The 18967-nt window shown below is 42.4% G+C and overlaps 1 protein-coding gene across 4 annotated transcripts in view; it reads left to right on the top strand.

Moving 5' to 3' along the window:
- MPHOSPH9 (M-phase phosphoprotein 9) overlaps positions 1 to 18967 on the top strand; it is a 2191511-nt gene that overhangs the window by 1448404 nt on the left and 724140 nt on the right. For all 4 annotated transcript variants that reach the window (XM_044068924.1, XM_044068922.1, XM_044068923.1 and 1 more), the window contains one exon: positions 11020 to 11121. In XM_044068924.1, the coding sequence (XP_043924859.1) occupies positions 11020 to 11121 (102 nt within the window). The remainder of the gene's footprint in view (positions 1 to 11019; positions 11122 to 18967) is intronic.

Raw genomic sequence — 18967 nt, 5'->3', positions numbered from 1 at the left:
AGTTTATCTATGATTTCAGAGTGAGGGATGGTGTCAGCCTTGGCAAGGTCTAGATAGGCTGTGTGGACCACCTTACCCTTGTCCATGGCTCTGGAGACTGATTTTTAAGAAGTCAGTCAGGTTCAGGAGACAAGATTGGCCCTTCACAAACCCAAACTGGGTGGGATCCAGTGTTTGAAGGTTGCCAATGTCTTTGTTTATAGGTTCCATGATAATACGCTCCATGGCCTTGCAGATAAGGCTTGTCAGACTGATGGGACGGTAGTTTCCGGGATCCAAGGTGGATCCCCCCCTGTGGAGTGGGATAACTGTAGCTCTGCGCCACTCAGTGGGTACGAAACCTGAGGTGAGGCTATGATTAAACATGACATTTAGGTGAGGTTGCTAGTTCATATTGTAGTTCATGTAGTACACAGCCCGGGATGTCATCTGGTCCCATGGATGCTGTATTCTTAGCTTTGGAAAGTGTGTTTTTTACCTGTGTGGCCGTTATTACCGGAATTTGGCAGTCTTCCGGTATTGAGATGGGCCATTTAGGTGGTGAGAGGGGGGTGAAGTTGGCACTGAATCGATCTGCCAGGATATTGGCAATATCCTTGGGATCAGTATATTTAATGCCATTATGTTTTAGCTCAGAGCAGATCTGAGCTTTGCCATTTACATTCTTGACATAGTTATAGAATGCCTTGTGGTTGTCTTTGGAATCGTTGGCAATTTTATTTTCGTAACTAGCTTTGGAGGATTTTATGAGGGATCTCAGTTTCTTACTGAGGCTGGTAAGGAAGTTTTTTGCATCTGGGATTTTCCTCTTTTCTGCAACAGTTTCTACCTTTTGTTGTAAAGTTTGTTTATGGCAGTGGACCACCAGATTGGCTTCCTTTTTTTGGATGCGACCATCTTGGTTCTCTTTGGGATGGCACAATTCATGCATGAGTGGATGTGCTCGTACAGTGCCTTAGTGTAGGATTCAGCAGTTGAACTTTCAGTTCCCGTCTGCATGGGTGTCATGAAGTTTGTCACTTCTGACTTGAGTAGCATGAAGTTGGTTTTAGAGAAGTTTTTTATGGAGGTTTCCTTACTGGGGGGTGGGGGTGGGATGTGGATGTTAAGCGTGATTTTTCAAGCAATGTTTCTCAAGGGTCACTTGAAAAACTAACTTGAGTTTTCGTGGAGTGGGGAGAACAATTACTACTTGATGTGACTATCTCACCACTATCCAATTAATATGTGATGTGGCTATCTCACCACTATCAACCAGTTAATATGTGATGTGGCTATCCCACCACTGCCAAACAATTATGTGACGGTCCTGCACTGACCCAGTAGTCAAGGAGCTTCAATTCTCACCATTAACACCAGTGAGGGATGTGCACATTGGGAGGATGACAAGTACACACATAGTAAAGTACAATTTCCCTTAAGTGCACACAGAGAACACATCCAGTCCGGGAGTAGTTTCTCCTTCTTTCTGTCCAGATCCCCAATACGAATCCCACTGGCACAGCTATAGGGTTAAGATCTCAGCTGAGTGGCCAAGCTGAAACCTCCAGCACCTTCTCTGTCCAACCAGTGCTTCGTGTCCCTGCCCAAGTAGCTGACACACACACTTTGAGATTTGATTTGTATACAAACACACAGACATGCCTGGGGAAAGCTGGCACAGGTTTACTAGCTATGCCCCCTTCTGCCCAGACTATAAGGTAGTACCAGCTGCCACCAACCATGCTATCTTGTCAGCTACTAATAATGCCCTTACAAAGGGTGACCAATTCTACTGCGTAATATTACTATTATCCATATGGTAAGTGTGTCCCAAGACTTTTAAGGCTATTGAGTGACCTGTACAGTGTTACCAAATACATATGCAAGTACTCTCAGAGCTTAAATATGTCTAAAATACAATACTCAATAACCCAATAGTGACAGTAGAGTTCAGAAACACAGGAAGTACTTTAAACCAGCAGTGCAGGACAGATCCACATAAATACTGAAGAAGTCTAGGCTGATCTTAATATTTTCCTATCTATCCCTGAGAGCTACATTGATCTAAGTCTTACAGGACAGATCCACATAAATACTGAAGAAGTCTAGGCTGATCTTACCATTTTCCTATCTATCCCTGAGAGCTACATTGATCCAAGTCTTACAGGACAGATCCACATAAATACTGAAGAAGTCTAGGCTGATCTTACTATTTTCCTATCTATCCCTGAGAGCTACATTGATCCAAGTCTTACAGCGCAAGGCAAGTGCTGGTGAGATGTTTACAGGTCCAGAGAGCCACATTGATCCAAGTCTTACTTACAGAGCAAGGCAAGTGCTGGTGAGATGTTTACAGGTGCAGAGAGCTACATTGATCCAAGTCTTACTTACAGAGCAAGGCAAGTGCTGGTGAGATGTTTACAGGTCCAGAGAGCTACATTGATCCAAGTCTTACAGAGCAAGGCAAGTGCTGGTGAGATGTTTACAGGTCCAGAGAGCTACATTGATCCAAGTCTTACTTACAGAGCAAGGCAAGTGCTGGTGAGATGTTTACAGGTGCAGAGACAAGTACAAAATGCCCCGACTTTCTTGCTGAGATAGTTTTTAATTACTACCAAACATCTCTGTTGTGTCGTCTCAGATTACATCAGTCTTTTCCCTTCTGCCCTAATTATCAAACAATGTGTTGTGCATGCAATTTGTTAGCAGCTGCTCCCCTGCACTTTGGTACATTAGCCTAGCCGAACAAAAAGTGTTGGGAAGGTTGGCTTTCAAGAACATGTCAGATGTTAAAATAAGAATGTACAAGTTGCTGCTTTAAACCCTGTGTAATCTAGACTGATTTTAAAATGTAATACTCTGGGACTAAATACTGGTATTAACTGAGAATGTTTGGTTTCATATGTGTCATTCCATTACTATTTTGATCGCTGTTTCTTTAAATTTATAATTTATTAATTGATGGATGGAGAACTGAACTGTTATCTGTGCCCCTTTGCTTACTTCCTCAAAAACATATAGCTGAGGCTGTAGGAGTAATAAAGTTTTCTTCTTCCTGGTCTTGAGTTTGTGTTTTAGCTCTTAGTAAGCGTATAACATACTGATAGCCTGTGTTTGTTTCAAATGGCATGTTCCACGTTTGTGGAGAAGAATTGCATTCTGGTACTTAGGGAATGGGGGGAGGGGCCAAAATAGTCTGGAAACGTTATACCTACTGAGCTGCCGTAAAGCCTGCTGACCTTACGCTTATTGTCCTGGAGGATGGACTTGCGCTGATGCATCTCGTCACACCACATACATTTTGTTTATCTGTCTGTATAGATCCTAAGGCCTGCTGACCTTATGCTTATTGTCCTGGAGGGTGGACCTGCACTGTCTCGTCATATTACATACATTTTTATCTGTGTGTATAGGTCCTAAAGCCTGCTGACCTTACACTTGTCCTGGAGGATGGACCTGCACTGATACGTCTTGTCACACCACATGCATTTTTTTATCTGTCTGTATAGGTCCTAAGGCCTGCTGACCTTAGTTTATTGTCCTGGAGGGTGGACCTGCGCTGTCTCGTCACATCACATGCATTTTATTTATCTGTGTGTATAGGTCCTAAAGCCTGCTGACCTTACACTTGTCCTGGAGGATGGACCTGCGCTGATACGTATCGTCACATCACATGCATTTTATCCATGTGTATAGCTCCTAAAGCCTGCTGACCTTACACTTTTTGTCCTGGAGGATGGATCTGCGCTGATGCATCTCATCACACCACATACATTTTGTTTATCTGTGTGTATAGGTCCTAAAGCCTGCTTTGTCCTGGAGGATGGACCTGCGCTAATACGTCTTGTCACATCACATGCATTTTGTTTATCTATGTGTATAGGTCCTAAAGCCTGCTGACATTACGCTTATTGTCCTGGAGGATGGACCTGCGCTGATATGTCTCATCACATCACATGCATTTTATCTATGTGTATAGGTCCTAAAGCCTGCTGACCTTACACGTATTGTCCTGGAGGATGGACCTGCGCTGATGCGTCTCGTCACATCACATGCATTTTGTTTATCTATGTGTATAGGTCCTAAAGCCTGCTGACATTACGCTTATTGTTCTGGAGGATGGACCTGCACGGTTGCATCTCATCACGTCAGATACATTTTGTTTATCTGTGTGTATAGGTCCTAAAGCCTGCTGACCTTACGCTTATTGTCCTGGAGGATGGACCTGCGCTGATGCGTATCGTCACATCACATGCATTTTATCTATGTGTATAGGTGAAAACAATACAGATGTGTTTGGCTTGTATGTATTTTATCAGAGTCGCTGCAATTATTTGATAATTTAAAAGTACTTCAGATTAGACCCTAAATGAATGCACAAATTTTTAAGATTACTTAATTTCTGTGCTTTTTGTTTTTATCTAATATAGTCAAAAACAAATGAAGTTTAGTTTATTTATTAAAACAATTGAACACTGTGTTTGAAGAAACACAAATTAACTAAGTGGCACAGTTTTCAGATATTTGGCATTTTGCCACAACATTTGATGGCAGCCATGTGACTGAACTGAGTTTTTTGACTTCATTAACGTAATTCCAGCTTACTATGAAGTCATAAAAATGAATCAGTAGTTGTAATATGTTCATCGTATTAATCACTGCTGCAGTATGGGTTATATCCTGCCAAGGATATAACAGTCGTCCAGCTTCCAAAGCTTGAGGGCACCTTCCATGCACCCAGACTGTCAGGCAGCTCAAGCTGAGCTGACTAAATGACAAGCTTGGGTTTCAAGCCCTTCAGAGATTTACTGCTGCTAAAGAGTACACTCCTCTGAGGCTTTCAAGTATCGATGGTCGACTTGTGCTGATGTTCATCGGGTTTCACTGTTGCAGTCATGACTGTAGGGTTCTCCCCTACCGGCAGGCAGTCCTCGGTCGGCCAGAATCCCAAAGTCTGGGTCCGGCGTCGGCTGTTCAGCCATGCTCCCTGACGTCAGAGCGCCAGGAGTACAAAGCTAACAGCCGACGCCATGTTCTCCAGTCTTTCTTGCCATGCAGTGATAGCAGTTCACATTTGCCGGTCGGCTAACCCCTGACAATTTTTGCTAAACGTACTTCAGTCCGAAGACTTTCTTCTCCTACTCAAAGCTAAATACCCCGTTGGGGAAACCTTTTTCTTGCTCCAGTCCGATGTCAAAATTGGTCCTTTCCCAATTCAGACAGGCCTCAGAGGGGTAGATACAGACGCTCCCGAGGAAGGCCTCAAACGCAAGCCTCTTATAGACCAAGGCAGTGGACTGCTTCCACCCCTAGGGGAGGAGAGGACAGGTCGCAAGCTCATAGAAAACAGGCTCAATGACTCCCTCTGTTGGGCTGCAGGAACTTCTTGCCTGGAAGCCCCACTCGGAGGAAAACTTTCTTTTTCACCTAAATTGGACTCGTATAACCCAAGACAAGTGGGTTCTGGATGTGGTTTCAAGAGGTTACAAATTCCATTTTCATACCCTCCCAAGACCAAGCGGATGGCCGGATCTTCCAAAACATCAATGGTTAGAGGCCTTAAACCAGGTGGAGGCTCTCTTGGCTATGAAAGCCATAGAACTGGTTCCACTTTCAGAGATAGGACAAGGTTTTTACTCAAGGCTCTTTCTAGTCCCCAGAAAGCAAAATTCATGGAGACCCATTCTGGATCTGTCAGTCTTGAACACCTTTCTCGAGATACCAAAATTCAAGATGCTTACTCTCCAGCAGCTACTTCCAATGCTGACTAAAAATGCATGGATGGTAACTTTGGATTTAAAGGAGGCATATTTACACATTCCCATCGGGCAGGAATGCAGAAAATACCTCAGGTTCAGGGCCGGATCGAGGGATTATCAATTCTCTGCGCTGCCCTTTGGATTGTCTGCTGCGCCCAGGGTCTTCGCCAAATGCCTGGCTCCAGTAGTAGCTTATTGCAGACTCAAGGGAATTCAAATTTACCCTTATTTGGATGGACGATTGTCTAATTCAGGCAGACAGCAAGGATGTCTTACTCCAGCATCTAGAATTTGTTCAGAACCTTCTCAAGTTCCTGGGATTCTCTGTAAACATAAAAAAGTCAAATTTGACACCCTCACAACAGATAACTTTTCTGGGTGCTCTTCTAAACACCACAACCCAGATGGCATTTCTGACATCCGAAAAACAATTACAGCTGGCTTCAACTTTCAAAACCTTGGCAACTTTAACTCAGTTTTCTGCAAGGAAATTCCTGCAGGCTTTGGGTTACATGGCCTCCTGCATCCTTCTCGCACCATATGCAAGACTACATATGAGGAAAATTCAGTGGTACCTAAAAAGTGTATGGTCTCAGCATTGCCACAGTTTAGACATACAGATCACCGTCCTGCCTTGTCTCCAAAAGGAATTCCTTTGGTGGTCCAAGGCATGTACTCTAAACATAGGAAAACCCTTCAGTCTGCCTCCAGCCACTCAGATACTAACCACGGACGCTTCAGATTATGCATGGGGAGCCCATTTTCAGGGCAACTGTCTGCAGGGCCTTTGGACAAAGGATCAGAAGCTCCTGCATATCAATTTAAAGGAAATGTTAGCCATACAGAACGCTCTATTGGCTTTCAAGAATCTTCTACAACCAGGACAGCTACTGATACGGACAGACAACACCACAGTTATGTGGTACATAAGCAAGGGGGATCTCATTCCTATCCCCTTTGCAGACTAGCCATGAATCAATGGAACACAGCTCTAGCTTGCAAACTGGACCTTCAAGATCAGTTTCTACCAGGGAAGCAAAACTTCCTGGCAGACAGTCTGAGCAGAAACCTGTCGGATCCACACAAATGGATGCTGGACACCGAAATATTCAGGATTATTTCAGCAGTCTGGGGATGTCCTCACATAGACCTCTTTGCATCCCACCTCAATCATCAACTACAGATTTTTTTGCACCAGGACCTTCCACGAACTAGCTTGGAAAGTGGATGCACTATCATTCAGTTGGAGAAACCTCTCTGGGTATGCCTTCCCGCCTCTTCCTCTTCTTCCACGGGTGTTATTAAAGATCAAACAGGACAAGCCCAAGATGATAATTTTGCTAACCCCAAATTGGCCTCGACAATTTTGGTACCCAACTCTGAAAAACCTTTGTCTGGAGCCCCCTTGGGTATTACCACAGACTCTGAACCTTCTGTCCCAGCACCAGGGTCAGGTTCTGCACTCCCATGTCAAAACCCTCAGCCTGGCGGCCTGGTTAATCCAGGGTCTTTGATTCATGCTCTCCTACCCAAGCAGGTTATGGATGTCATTTTAGAAGCCAGACGTCCTAGCACTAGAAAATCTTATGCAGGAAAATGGAAAAGATTTTGCTCCTGGATGCAGGCCCAGGATTCAGATCCTCTTATTCCTAACATTCCTCTGATTTTACTTTACCTGACAGACCTCTTACATAAGGGTCTCTTTTTCTCTTCCATAAAGATCCATGCTTCTGCTATTTCTGCTCATTATAATACAGACCCTCCTATCTTTTCCCATCAGCTCATGAGACAGTTTCTCAGAGGAGCTAAGAACTTAAGGCCCCCTAGATATCCTCCCATTCCTGCTTGGGATCTCAACTATGTTTTGGAAAAACTCACTTTACCTCCTTTTGAGCCTGCTGCCACTTCTGACATCAAGTTTTTATCTTGGAAGACAGCCATTCTGTTAGCTCTGACCTCTGCCAGGAGAGTTTCGGAGTTGCAAGCTCTCATGGCTGTGGAACCTTATATTATTTTTCATCAAGACAGGGTGTCTTTAAGGACTAATCCTACTTTCATGCCTAAGGTGGTTTCCAAAGTGGCTTTAAATCAAACTATTCACTTGCCAACTTTTTTCCCCAGTCCTCAAAATAAGGGGGAAAGGATCTTGCATTCCTTGGATGTGCACAGACAACTACGTTTTTACCTGGACAGAACCAAGGACATCAGGAAATCGGAGCAATTGTTTGTTTCTTATGCTTCAAGTTCCCAAGGTAAAGCCATTTCAAAACAGACCATTTCTAAATGGAATCAGATTTTGTTATTCACACTATGGAAAGCAAATCCCAGGGAGTATAAGGACTCGCTCTACCAGAGCTGCTGCCACTTCAGCTGCCTTCCTCAGGGGAGTTCCTACGAAAGACATTTTGGAAGCTGCAACTTGGAGTTCAGTGCATACTTTTTCCAAGCACTACAATCTACCTCTCTACTCTAAGTCTAGGGCAGGCTTTGCTTCTGCTGTCTTGCAGGGCCTTTTAGCCGCCCCCTCTTCTTTATGACCACCTCCCTTTTATTCTGCTTTGGGATTCAACCCTACAGTCATGACTGCAACAGTGAAACACGATGAACATAGTACAGTTGTGTACACTTACCATAAATGTAGATGTTCGAGTGTCTTCACTGTTGCAGTCTGGGTTTCCCTCCCTCCTGTCCCCTTATTTTTTCTTTTTGTGGTTCCCTTCTTCACCCTTCTTTTGAGGTGTATTTGCAAGGGGTATGGGATCTTACTCAATTTGGAGCACCTGACATCTGGGGCAAGAAAAACTGGAGAACATGGCGTCGGCTGTCAGCTTTGTACTCCTGGCGCTCTGACGTCAGGGAGCTTGGCTGAACAGCCGATGCCGGACCCTGACTTTGGGATTCTGGCTGACCTAGGACTGCCTGCCGGCAGGGGAGAACCCTACAGTCATGACTGCAACAGTGAAGACACTCGAACATCTACATTTATGTTAAGTGTACACAACTGTACTTTCCTTTGCTGGGCAGATAAGTTCCCTTTGGGGGGGGGGGACCTTCCATTTAATAATTTAGTTTACTATTGATACTTTCCTCTTCAGGAAAGTTATTTTAAAGCTCAGCATTTGTGTTTTAATGGACTGTCACAAGACTACGCTGTATCTTTAAATGGGAGGATTTTTTCCTTGTCAGTTTAAAAGTTGTTTAAAGGAATTGAAAACCATTTTTTCTGTGTAGAAATTGTGTTTATTTTACTTTGTGGGGCTGGCAAAATATTTTAAAGTGCTTTTTATTGTGTTTGTCTGCGGAAAAAAAAAGCTTTTAAAGGCCTTTTGTTTTTACTGGCATTTGCTGCTTGTTTTCCTTGGGAAGAGGCACCATTTTAGGCTTGTCCATGGAAAAGTATGTCTGTCCCATTGTTGGTCCAGGTAAGCAAACACACCAGCTTTTGCCGTCACAGCAGGTTAGCAAGTTGTGTCAGCTGCAGGTGGGTGACTCTACTGGGACTGTTAGTTGTTTCCCCAAATCACTCTAGTGTAGGACCTACAGCCACTATGGACCAGGGGTTAGCCACATCCTCTCCGGCTATTGGGGTCCTCCTCAGTGGGCAAGGAAGAGATACTCCTGTTGGTCCTGGAATTGGAATGGTTATGGTTTTACCTGATGTGCCCATCCCTGGGGAAGCTGCTGCTGCCACTGATAGCACTGTCAGTCCTATTTTTTCCTGTCAAAAAAGAAGCAGAAAACTAGCTAACATGTATCTTCTCCTCCTCAGATTTTTTTGGATAGTAGTTTACTGGGTCTGGCTCTGAGTTTAATTCAGGTTATTGATACTTCTTGTAAAGTAGTTTCTGGTAATTGAAGGAGGGAAACCTTTGGAGTAAAGGCAGAAGAGGTGCTTAAAAGATGAAGATGTCCCTTACGTTACTTTCCTTCTTTGGAACAAATTTAAAACTCTTTTTAAACAAGTGGAAGTGTGTTGGTTCCACTTTAAGGTCGGTATAATTAAAAATATAAAACCCCTTATGTTCCAATACTTTTCATTTTCTGTGGGCTATATAAGGAGCTTTGGATTTTATTGTAAATCAAGTTCTGAGGAAGTCCAATGTGGGACGAAAGCTCTCAACTTGGTATTTTTTTATCTTGGTTTCCCTACTTGGTTTTTGGGCTGATGTGGATTAAATATTACAAGCTGTTACTGAAGGAGTTTCCAGAACCTACATCCATCCCTCCTGTTCTGTCAGCTCTGGAGGATGTGTGTGTTGCTGCCTGCAGTTTTCCTGACAGCCAGCCAGCTGCTCCTAAAAAGGCACATAGCATATACATACACACTATTCCAATTCCAGGCAGGGTCAAGGCCTTGCTGTACCAGGACTTGTCTTTGGGTATGGCTTTTTGGAAAGGGTTGGATTCTAGAAGTATTCTAGAAACTGCAAGTTGGTCCTCTGTACATACTTTTACAAAGCAGTATAAACTTGATTCATTCTGTAGGTCTAGATCAGGTTTTGCTAGGACCATTTTCCAGGGGTTGCTGTACTTTTTTCCTTCCTCCTCCCAAATGTGGTACGCTAGGCTACCCATATAGCTAAGGCTAATGCAGCAGTGATCAGTATGGTGAACATAGTGTAGTCATACAAATAAACTTACCATAATAGTAGATGTTTGAATGATCACTGCTGCGGTAGCTGATCCCGCTCTTCTTCTCCCTTGCTTTCTGGTTTGTTCTTTATACCAGTGTGTGGTCATTTTTTGTTCTTCTTTCCATTGTCCTTTCAGGGCCCAGCCTTCCTCTCACTCTCTATTGGCAAGAAAGCTCTGAAAGGCTTGGCACCGAAATCTGTCTTTTAGTCAGCTCAGCTCAAGCTGCCTGATAGTTTTGGGAGCGGAAAGTGTCTGAAGTTTTGTAAGCTGGCCGACTAGTATATCCTTGGCAGGACATATAGCTAATGTTACTGTAGCAATGACCATTCAAACATTTACTGTTATGGTAAGTTTATAGCTAAGGTTACGGTAGCAGTGACCATTCAAACATTTACTGCTATGGTAAGTTTGTTTACATAAGGACTATGGCTATACATTTTATTTCTGATTAGTTTATATTCACTTAAAAAATATATGAAAAAGTGTCTTAACTACACTTAGCATTTTAAAATTTAACATTCTCATTTAATATGTCTTCATTTTACAATAAATGCTGATGAGTTTTGGATGGTTAATGGATGTTTACTTCTTTGATCCAGTTATTTTTTGTCTTGTTTAATTGTAGTATTGCCTTTTTCTGTAGGACAGTGTCCAAACTTGAAGCCCAGATTAAACAACTTGAGTATGAAAATGCCACTAAAGTCCGTCATGGTGCCGACAGTCATAAAAGGGCCTCGGGCAGTGGGTGAGTCAACTCACTTCATAATTTGTTGCCTACTCATATGATCTTAATTCATTTTTCAATATTTGTTCTGTTTAATCGACCCCGTTCCAATAGGATCATAGTTGTATATGTGGCTAATGGCCACCAGGGCCTTAATAAGCTTAGCCATGCAACCCACCCCAGTTGTGTCCCTGTGTATCATAGGATCTTCATTAGGAGGGGGATTGTTAGGGAGTTTCTAAAGGTTATGTTTTGGGGGGGGGATGTTAGGACATAGTTACTGTCTACCTCTGTCTATTAGAGACATGAGGGCCAAACCCAGGGGGGATGAATTGCCTTTTTCCCATTCATTGGTCAAGATTAAATAGGGTTAAGGATGAACTCTGAGCCATGTGGATGGGAATCCTGTTCCAGAGTGTGGAGATCCTCTGGGACACACATCTGTCTTGACAACATGTCCTGTTTATGTTGCAAGCAAAATTTAAATCCTTGGATCTTGTGGTTCTGATGTCTTTCATTTTTGGGATGTACAAAAGGTCCATCAGAGCTGGATCTGAGGATGTCTTGCATGCCAGTCATAGATCGCCTCTCATTAACCTGCGGGAGACCGATCTAGAGAAAGGGCTTTAAGGTGATCGTATAGGACAATGTGTTTATACCCTGGATTCTTCATATGCTTTGCAGTTGTTGCATATGTCTGTTCAGGTACACGAAGAAGGGGGGCAATACTCAATGATGTGCCTGATAAGGGACAGATAAAATGGCTTCCTTGGACCTGGATGCCATGCCCTTACTTATAAGTTTGGTGACAGAATGATTTTCTCACTACCATGACCGCATGTTGGTCAAAGGCCAGATTATTTTCTACATATGTTCCCAGATCCCAGACTACTGGGTCAAATCTTCGGGGTATCTTATCAATGGAGTAATTAGCTTGGGTGGCAGTTTACCCAAAAGGCACATTAATGGATTTCTTCTCACTGAGTTTTAATCCGTGAGTTTAGCACCATTCCTTTGGCCTTGTTACACCCTCTTGTAGGATGTTTGTCTCATGTGGGGAATCTGTGATAGCTCCCAGTACGGTCTCTTAGTTGTGGTGGTCTCACCAGTCCTGACTTCTCGGGCCCTGTCTGTAAGCCAGCTGGCAATCCAGTGAGTTATGTAGAGGTTGACGTCCAGTTTCATGAGCTTGTAAAATATATCCGAGTGGGGTATTGTATTGAATGCCTTAGCTAGGTCCAGGTTTTCAGTATGCACTGTTTACCACTCATCCATTGCCTAGGTGACCTTGTCAGTGGTGTACACTAGGTAAGACCTTACCTTGACAAAGCCAAACTGGATTGGTTTCAGTGTCTAAAGGTTGCCTATACCTCTCTTGATCATGTCCATGATAACTCATTCCATGGCTTTGCATATTAGACTAGTCAGACTAATGGGTCTGTAGTTTACAGGGTTGGTTGAAGGTCAACCTTGTGAATTGGGTTGACCATTGCAGTCCTTCATTCTTATGGAACAGAGCCTATTTCGAGACTGTAGTTGAAAAGTGATCCTGATAGGTCATGTTTCAAACTATTTAGGAGGCATCCTGGTATATTGAAGGGGGGGGGTCCATTGAGGCTTTGTGTTTTTGGCCTTAGCAAGCACTGCTAGGACCTGCTCCCTGCTAATAGTTGAGGGGGTTATACTAATAGATATTTCATGGGGGGGTAGGTGGGGGGGGTGGAAAGTAAAATTTGAACTGAACTTGTCAGCCAGCAGATTCGCTGTGTCGCTGTGCTCAGTGAAGATGGCACCATTCACCACCTGTTTGGTACACTGCTGTGTGCTGCCTTTGCAGTTATGGACAAAGCTGAAGAAGGCCTTGTGGTCGTCTGTAAACTGTAAGGCCATGTTTACCTCGTAATTGGACTTGCTGGTCTTAATTAGTCCTCTTCGCTTCTTATCTAGTTTAATTAGAGAGCTGTCGCTTCTTATCTAGTTTAATTAGCGAGCTGTCGCTTCTTATCTAGTTTAATTAGCGAGCTGTCGCTTCTTATCTAGTTTAATTAGCGAGCTGTCATCATTATGCAAGTTGCTGCTCCTGATTTGAGCCTTGACTTTTTTCTTTTGTCATGTAACCTATTAAGGTTAGGATTCCACCAGTGTGGTTTGTTTTGGGCTTAATTCCAGTAGGTACAGCAGCCTCTGTACAGCCATTTACATGGTTCTACAAGGTCTCTGTGAACAGTTCCACGCAGGTAGCTCTGAAGTCTGGGTTGGGAGGGGCGCTGAATTTTGAAATACTGTTGCATAATAGGATGTAGTTTACTTTGGAATAGTTCCTCACTGTTAGATGGTTTGGTGTGATTTTTATTTTAAAGGAGACAATTTTGTAGTCTGAACTCACTAATGAGTGCGTGACAGTGGGAAGGTATGCAGTGCCTTCACACATTGGTGAGTACAAGGTCCATTATGTTTGAACCCCCTAGTAGACGTGTGCGCTATTTGGACAAGGGTATTTCTGGAAAAGTCCAGGAATTGTTGTGTCTGTAAGTTTGAGGCATTGTATGTTTCCTAGACTGTAGGGGGGCAAGGTTAATGGTGAGTGTCTCCAGTAGGTCTGGGTACAAGCTATGGAATTCTTGGGACATAGAGGGTGACCTGTAGCTTGCTCGGATATAATATGGGACTTTGTCTATGGGTATTTGAATGTCGATAAACTCCAGGGGATCATCCTGTTTAACCAGCCTAGATATAAACATTTAGCTAATGTAGATCAGGAGTCCTCCACCTTTTCTCCGTCTCTGTGCAGTTGATGATCAAAATGTGTGGAGGACACTGAAGCCTTGCATTGACAAAGTACTTTCTCAAGAAGTAGATGCTTGTCAGATCTAGTAGGGAATTTTCTATGAATAATCCAAGGAAATGTGCATTTTGGTACTGTCAGCTGGTTCCCTCTGCTTGAGGGGCTGAGTTTGGTTCTGCTGTAGCCACTTCCATGCTCTTCACAGGACTAGCTTCACCCTATAGTGGATAAACTCCAAAGCACTTCAACTTTTAACTTGGCACCTGAATCCCTAGACAGATTTGGCATGTGTCAGGGAGTAACAGAGTCTAGTAGTGACTAATAGATAAACCAAATGGAATAATTCTGCTTTATGGAGAGCAGCAAAAGGCCTAAACATTTCTTGCCTTCCTAAGTGACCATTGAATTGGGTCTTTTTGTACTGTAAAATGAAAGTTTAGAGAGTTGTGTTTGATTTTGTTGAACTTACTGAAACCAGTTCAGTGGTGTGCCTATACAGCTTACAGTTTCCTCTGGAATAATTCATTAAGTAACAACAACTCCATTGGATGAAACATTTTTGCTGAAATTTGACTTTACAGCCCTTTCTGCCTTTGGTTTTACTTAAGATCCGTCTAGGAAAACACTTTTCTAGTGGCAGTTACTTTTGCCAGAATGGTTTCAGATATTAAGCCATTTGCAGATATGAATAACTTCAGTATTTTTGGACACCCCACATTTGTGCCAACCTTATGTTTCTGGGGGACTACACTAGTATATCTGTTAGCTGTTTTTGAGTTAGGAACATTAGGAATAAATTAGTTGCATATAGAACTTGGAATTATTCATTGCGTCATGTTTGTTTTGTAGCACTCTGTTCCTGTGCTGGAGATTGATGTTACAACTAACCCAGAAAGACCGTCTGGCTCAGAGTGGGGAGCCTGTGCATCATGAAATTCCACTCCTTGTGTAGGAAAGCTCTAGCGAGGCCTGTCATAATATAACACACTCACACTGCAGCAGTAGCTGCTTCAGCCCATGTGACGAGGTCTGCCATTCACAACGTAAGATTTGCTGTTGAGTGAGCTGTTTGTACTTGTGATAATCTTCATAGCTTAGCATTCACACACAAGAAACGACAGGTTTTAATTTATTCATTTACTGATATTTGATTACCGGCAAAGTCCGACTAGGTCCAGGGAGAAAAGCTCCAAAGTATTACAAAAATGTTTAAAAAACAATAGTTCTACAATCTTCAAAAGTAACGCAATAAAAGAAAAACAAATCTACAGCTTAAACAATCATACCAAATTAGACAGAATAGGTTCATGGGTGATTACTGGGTTAATGAACCTGGGGCCCTTTTTAGAGACCTATCCATGCTTCTCAAGGTGAGACTTGAACCCTGTACTCAAGGTAATATGAAAACATTGGTTAAGAATAGCTACAACTACTATGACAATGATTTAGTATTTAGAGAAATTTTAGCCAGCTTAGAGAAATTAAAGGCAAGTTAAAATAAAACACTAGTTTCATTCTGCACCCGTACCAAACCCCTCAGAAGCTTTGACCAAGAACTCGTCATATGTAAACTCAACAGAAACATAGGTAGTTTTCTCTACAACCACAGTCTGTCTTTAGCCTGGAACAAGTCTCCTTCATATAGTAGAAACACCTCTAACACTAATCAATGCAAACAGCAACTAAAACTCTTCCTCCTAATCTCATGGATGTGTCCATGTCAGGAGCCTACCCAAGTCCTTCCATCCTTTCCCAAACCTTACTTCTCATTTCCCAACCTTACTTCTCATTTCCCATCCTTTCCCAAACCTTACTTCTCATTTCCCATCCTTTCCCTACCTTACCTCTCTCTCTTTTAACATATGTTTCTCCACACTCAACCGTCTTCACAGTTTACTTTTCCCTTTATAAGCAGTTTTACTATACTAAGTAATGTCACCTTTTAGCTTCCACTGCATCTACAAACAGTGTAATTTTTGTTTCGTATTCTATTTTTAGCTGTTATTGAATCTCTTAATGGGCTTCCACCCACACCTACTCTATCCTTTACTTATCTAGACTCGGTCATAAATATATACTTTACACAGTCAAAGATGCTTCTCCGTTTTAAATACTGTACTCGCTCAATGATGCTACGTTCTAAATTGTAAACCTTGAAACTGTATTATCCATGCTAAATTATGCTTTTGTTTTTTGTTTTTTCACTACAACTAATATGCAGGACCAGCCTTTGGTCAACTGATGCCCTCGGCAAAAGATCTCCACAGGGCCTCCTCCAACACTACCCTGTGCCCCATCCTGGTCTACCTATACCATCCAGATTACTGTAAAAGCTCACCTGCTAGAGCGGCGCTCTAGGTAGCCACCTAGTTGGTCTATGCCTAAGGCTGGCTATGCTACTATGTATAACTCAGATTATATGCTTTTATCGTACTGTTAAGTTTTATGTATGTAATTACCATGGAACCACTGAAAATGGACTTCTGGCTCAGCTGGACTAACCTGGTTAACAAATGCCAAATAAATAAATAAATAAATAAAATAATGCAAATAGGAATTAGAATATGAAGTAGGAGAAACAAAAACAAGGTTATGGTGTGTTTAGATAAAGGCGGGGAGAGAAGCTGATTGAAGTAAAGACGAGTGAAGATGGTGGAGTAAGGAGGTGTCAGGTATAAACAGGTACTTATTCACATTTAGACATGTAGTTTATCCTGGGGTTGAGCAAGAACAGAACCCGATTTTGGCTAGGAAGTGCTTTCAGAGTGGTTTTAAAGGACTGCAGGGAGAGTAGTGACCTGATAGGTACAGGTAAGGAGTTCCAGGCCTTGCAACATGGTACAAGTACAGACAATGCCCATCAGATTTGATAGGTTTGTGGACAGAAAGCAGTTTTTGGTCATTGGATCATAATGACCAAAGTGGAACATAATTGTGTAGAATGTTATTTAGGGCTAGACAAGCAGATGGATGCTGGATATTTTATAGGTGGTGAGAAGTTGTGTACAAGTTAGTTGATGGAGTAGTTCTAACCAGTTTAGCCTTTTTAGTTTTATACAGTGCTGGGTTCTGAAAGGAATTGCTGCAAAATTTAGCCACTTTATTTATAACATTGTTAGTTTTGCTTTTTGTGATGCCTGAAGGTTAGCAAGAATGGGCACACTATAAAGACGTGAGGAGGTAAGTAGTGATAAGTGTAGTTTTTGTTGAGCTGTTGAGAACATTTTTGGTACTGTAAAGTATCCCTAGTTTTTGATGAGTTTTTCTTATGCAGCTTTGTACATGCAGGTTGAATTTAAGATAATCAGCCACTATCATCCCTAATAATTTACTACGAGACGTGACTTCAGAGAGAGGATTTTAAATTATATTTTTTCATGAGAAAGGGATTTGGAGGAAAAGTTAGTGTTTTCTTTTTTGGGTTGAGCACGAGTTGTAACAAAGCCATGTTTCAGTGGCTGTTAAAGCTTTCTGAGTAATTTTTGTAGATGTGCCAGGTGGACTGATGTGCATATGAGTGTTGAGTCATCTGCATATTGTGTTAGGGAGGCCTGTTGTGTGATGTGTGAAGGATGTTGGTGAAAATATTAATGAGGAGGGGACCACGAAGAGAGCCTTGTGGTACATTGGTGATGACTGGGAGGTGTGGACAGAGTGCAGTGCCATTTTACTGACTGATGCGAGCCTTGTGGTACATTGGTGGTGACTGGGAGGTGTGGACAGAGTGCAGTGCCATTTTACTGACTGATGCGAGCCTTGTGGTACATTGGTGGTGACTGGGAGGTGTGGACAGAGTGGAGTGCCATTTTACTGACTGATGCGAGCCTTGTGGTACATTGGTGGTGACTGGGAGGTGTGGACAGAGTGCAGTGCCATTTTACTGACTGATACCTATTGGCTAGGTAGCTTTTGAACCGACTTAGTGAGGACATTTAAAGTAGATGTTTGCTGTGACATATTACGTCCAAGGCTTTAGACAAATGTAGAAATAAGGAGGAAACTAGTTTGCCATCATATTTAGCTTTATAGACGGTATCTGTAAAGGTTAGAAGTGCAGTTAGTACTTTGGTATGGATGGAAGTCATGTTGCTTGGGGGACAGGTGTTCTTCCTGCAGGAGACAGTTTAGCAGTACATTTTTTAGGTGTTTTGCAGAGGGGAGATAAGATTGATATAGGTCTAAAGTTAGTGATGTCTGTTGAAAGTTTTCCTTTGTATAGAGGGATAATGTGTGATTTTTCCTGAGAGGGGGAACTTGGGATTTGTGGATTAACCCGGTACGACAGGATAGGCAATGCTGTTGGCTGCTATTTTTAGGTATTCACTTAGGTCATCAGCTGAAGCAGAGCATGGTTTGAGTTTAAGAATAGTTTTATATAGGGTGTGGGCACAATTTTGAAGGTGAAAGTGGATGTGGTTATATGTGACTGTTGGGCAGAGTTGGAATTAGATGTTGAAGAATCATTGGTTAGGGGCTCTATACTGTCTATGAAGTAAGAGTTGAATTCTGTTGCCGTTTTGAGTTGTTAGTTATTAGGAGAAGGGTTGGAGTTGGATTTTTGGCCAGGATGTAAACATTTTTAATGGCTGACCAGATTTATTTAGGGTTGTATTTTACTATTCCAAGAATTGTTAAGTATATTTGGTTTTTAGTATGGTTGATGAGCATTCTGAATTTTTTTGAGGTATTGTAGTGATGTTCTTCGTGTTTCACTGTTGCAGTCATCACATTTGTGGTTATCTGCCTGTAGGTTGCCCTCAGCCGGCCTGAATACCAGAGTCTTCTGATTTCTGCATCGCATACTGTTGCTTTTTCCATGACATCAGGTCATCAAGGGTATAAAACATGCAGCTGATGCCATTACATCAGTCTTTCTTGTCATGTGGTGCCCGAAGCAGAAGCAGTTCGCAAGTGCCGGTTGGCCGACTCCTGAAATTTTTGTTTTCGAGTTTCAGACCCGAAGTCTTCAAAAAGATAAGTACCCCGTTGCAGATCCATTTTTCTTGCTCTAACCGATATCGGAAAAAATTAACAATTGTCTTGCCTGTGGAAAGCAAATACCCCACAGAGATTTTCATTCTT

This window comes from Protopterus annectens, chromosome 4.part0, assembly GCF_019279795.1.
Source record: "Protopterus annectens isolate FY-2018-M chromosome 4.part0, PAN1.0, whole genome shotgun sequence".
NCBI classification, from domain to species: Eukaryota; Metazoa; Chordata; order Ceratodontiformes; family Protopteridae; genus Protopterus; species Protopterus annectens.
Note: the sequence above shows the minus strand (reverse complement) of the source record. Positions and strands in the feature narration are given on the sequence as shown.